At 34.5% G+C, this 4332-nt stretch overlaps 1 protein-coding gene across 1 annotated transcript; it reads right to left on the reverse strand.

The window, feature by feature from the left end:
- Positions 1-952: 952 nt before the first annotated feature.
- On the reverse strand, positions 953-3488 carry LOC128659457 (beta-1,4-galactosyltransferase 6-like). The gene is given in 2 exon segments (XM_053713081.1): positions 953-2759; positions 2761-3488. Coding segments are annotated over 2 exon segments (951 nt in total). The 5' UTR covers positions 3339-3488; the 3' UTR covers positions 953-2386.
- Positions 3489-4332: the final 844 nt, after the last annotated feature.

Genomic DNA, 4332 nt, shown 5'->3' on the forward strand with positions numbered 1-4332 from the left:
AAGATGACCTACATTCTCTAACAAAAAATAAAAATTGTAAACTACAGCAAAACTGGGTGTAGAGGATCAAAATAAGGATGTGATATCATCTACTAGGTTTAACTTTATTAGTTAAAGGAACAGTAAAGTAAAAATTAAACTTTCATGTTTCAGACAGAGCATGACATTTTTAACAACTTTCCAATATACTTTTAATATCAAATATGCTTTGTTCACTTAGTATTCTTTGTTGAAGATTAAACCTAGGTAGGCTGGTAGTAGCTTAGGAGCATGCACATCTATAACAGTCTATGGCAGCAGTGTTTGTAACTATGTATATTGAATAGCATTGCTATTAACAATGTTGAAAACACTACTGCTAGATGACTTGACACATGCACGCTCCTGAGCTCACGTAGGATTACTCTTTAATAAGAGAACTAAGCAAATTTGACTAAGAAGTAATTTGGAAACTGGTGTTTATTTATTTCATGCTTTATCCAGTCAATTTGTTTCATTAACACTCTACTGTCCCATTAATAATTTAACTTTAAAGATGCTTATTTAGGACTAACAATAATGTGACCACTTTTTTTCATAACAATGCATGTAATATTGTGTTAACAAACAGTTTAAAGTACTAGTATAATGCAAATGTGATTTTATCTGGCAGAGATACATTTACTATATGATTTATAAATGTTAAATAACAAAAAAAGATTTACCATTTAGTTTGCATTTTCTGTTTGATTACTAAATGCCAATAAATAAGTGCATGGCTTGCGCCATATTTTTGTAAGGCAATATTATCGTGCCTGAAAGATTTTTTTAGATTATTTCAGTTCTTTAAATTTGAGACCGTATAGGTTTCTACCAGGGCCGTGTTTTCACCCTACTTTTGAAAGGTGACAACACATTTAAACTTTCTAGGAGTGCAGTAGGTGAATGTAAGAATAAAGCTCAATACATAATATCCTTATTCGATATCACAGAGCAGTTTTATTAATAAATAAAAAAAAAAGTAACATATTTGTGCTCCACATTTAGCAATGTATGCAGATTATATAAACTTCCTAACACAAGATATATTAAATGTTCCAATCTAAAAGGCATTTTTGTTTTGCATTCTTCAGTATAAAGTAATTAAAGTTCACCTCACACACAAAAATGGTAAAAGACATTTCTTTCAACTTTGAAAATTAAAGTCAACAATAAAAAAATAAAATACCAAATGTATTCACCTCCAAAAATGGAGAATAAAGCACTTAAAATGCAAGCAACATTAATTATATTGTATACTTTTAGGAAAACATCACCAATATGTCAGTCTTCGATGGAAGAAAACATGTTGGTTCATTCACATTTTAACTAAAAGTATGCTCTACCAAAATATACAGATAAAACAAGAAATCATGAAAATAAATTAGCAACCTAAAATATATATATAAAAAATAATTCTTGGCATAAGCTCCCTGACGTTTGAAACAGTTGGCACATTATTTTGTTGACAACTTGTATATAAATTATATGTATTTAAGACATACTGAATGATTATTATGCCAAAGAATAAATTACGCCATTACAAATCTTGGAAACAACTGTTCATAGCATTAGCCTTTTCTGTGCACACAAGAAGAAATTTGCATGGGATAGTCATATTGCAGATCCAAGTTCTGAGGATAAACCCCAAGACATATCTATAAAAGGCCTGAAGCTCACAAACCAATTTAACAGTTTACAGTCATAGCTGGCCATTACTTACAAAGTATTCCTTCATTATATGTAAAGCTTAAATAGGTTTTAAAATTCTAATATTTACACTCTTTACCATGCAATTATCAACAAATGTGTATTATCCTAAAACAAAGCAAAATACATTAATGCAACCGATACATGCTAAACAAAGTGGTGGATAGGGGGAAAAATGGAAAGAAACTATAAAGAAAAAAAGAAGTTTACAACATAGAAACGTATTGTGTGTGTATCCAAATATCTGCAACATTTATGTATATATATATATATATACACACACACAAACATATTTACATACAAACTGGTATATAAATCCAATTCAATGCAATCACATTTTAAAACAGAAATATAAAGCAATTATTTTAACCAAATTACAGTTGATCGGTGCAAAACAAAAAAGTCTTCGTTTTTTTTCAAAATCGGTTCCCATTTATATACAGTGAATCTGAATAAAAACGTAGCATTTGGTGAGTGAGACAAGGCTTGCATTACGAGAAGTCTTCTGCTGTAAACATCAATATAGCAGCTGCTGGCTTCAGAATGCATGGTCACACATTCATTAGGAATAATAGTACTTGAGCTACCAAAATTCAACTTGGGGAAGTACTTGTGAGATAACCCACAGATAGGCATAGTTCATGACAGTGTACATCCATTAGTAGTCTTTTACAGGAGCCAGCTCTGGTACAAGATTTACAGTTATATTTTTGAACAGTTTATCAATCACAATGTTTGGAGCATATATTAAATTATTTAGCCCATCAAGGTACTGACGTTCTTTGGAATACCGCAATAATTTGTATCGGCCAAGAAATTGGACTTCTCCTCTATGATGATGAGGAATTGACTTGTATTTTCCTATATCCCCTTCTGGTCTAGACACGTTGAAACCAGCTAAATGGACCCTGTTCCACAGATCATCGTCTTCACCTCCCCATCCCCAGAAGGCATTGGGAAATCCATTTATCTTTCTAAACTGGTGCACGGTCAAGCCACTAACACCGCCAAAGAATTCATTGGAGGGAAGGCTGCTCAATGACATAGAAGGCAAATTCCAAACGCTGTTTTTGCAGAATTGGTATAAGATGTCTGAAGAAAATAGGGAGGTGTTCATGTCGGTTGCGAAATGGAATAAGAATGGCCACCTTCCATCTTGGAGTGCAATCCACTGGTCTCCAATGGCCACCTGGTCTAATATTCATATTCTTTGAAAATAGCTCACTTACATAATCCAAAGTAATTTCACTCATATTGACACTTACATGTCCACGCATAAAAGGCAGCTTTTCTGGACATGGAAGGTGAGGAGAATATGGTAGAAATACTGGGGCCTGAGCAGTAAGGTCAGTTGCATTGGTACCGTCAGGATAATCTGTTCCATTGAGTGTAGTGTTTTTACTGGTGTACTGTCTTATCATATGCCCGATTGTTCTAACATTGTCTCTGAGCATTATGCCTTGAGCTTGTACCATGAAGAGGTAGGTATTTGCTATTCCGGGGGCCACATAGATGAAGTACAGGCAAGACGATGACAATGAGAAGAAGAACAGGAAGGCGAAGATGGATCGATTGGAGACCCGTAGCAGCCTCCGCAACAGCGGCCACATGATGCCCGGGGGAGATAAAGGCTGCTCTCAGCGGAGCTCCCGGGCGGCCTGATAACTCCGGGAAGGCAATCCCATCGGGTGACGGGAGGGGGGGAGGAGGATACACGGAGGAAAGAAAAGAGGAGATGCGGGAAGGAAAGACCTGACACAGACCCCCAGGACAGCAGCAATGCAAGAAGGGGAAGGGCCAGATCCAGGACCATTTTGAGTATGTACACCAGATTGTGTGCCCACACCCAGAATGCAATTCACAGGAAAGAGGCGAGACTTAACTTTGGCTCTCAAACAGCCAGTAATCATTGGATAATTTACCCTATTTATATCTCATTAGCTTACTTGGTTATTCAGTCTTGATAAAGGCCTAGTATTAGGCCGAAACACGTCGACATAACCACAAGTAAGCCAATTACCTTTATTTGAACTTAATGGTTTATGTATTCTGCAGTATTGTTTTTGTTTTTCTCCAATAGGTTATTTTAGGAGAGTTTGTATATCCATTGGCGATATTTACTGATTTTGAAGACATAAGAAGTTCACTACTTCATTCTTTCAACACCTGCAACTTCCTTCACAAATTTGATAACATTTTTTACATCTTTTTTTATTTTTTATGATGTTATTTATGTCATCACATATTTCACATTTTTGATGATGATTTTCTTGTGACTAACCACACTCAGGATTTTTTTCACATTTTTTTCTTTTTCTTTTTTATTTCCATTTTTTCACCACTCATCAGCAATTTTTATTTTTATTTTTTCACCACCTATCACCAATTTGTACTTTATCTCTAAGAACACAATGGACATAACTTTTAGCATATTGAACTTTTAACATATTGAACTGGGACTCTCTTTGGAATACACATTTACTACATTCTATATATCATCTATTTTTGGGGGATTTACCATTAGATCTACCACGTATACACAGTTGCTTCTTACTTAGATACTGCTTGTATTTATTAACTTTTATATGTGATTTTATTATTGTA

Source organism: Bombina bombina, chromosome 5, assembly GCF_027579735.1.
Source record: "Bombina bombina isolate aBomBom1 chromosome 5, aBomBom1.pri, whole genome shotgun sequence".
Classification (NCBI taxonomy): Eukaryota; Metazoa; Chordata; class Amphibia; order Anura; family Bombinatoridae; genus Bombina; species Bombina bombina.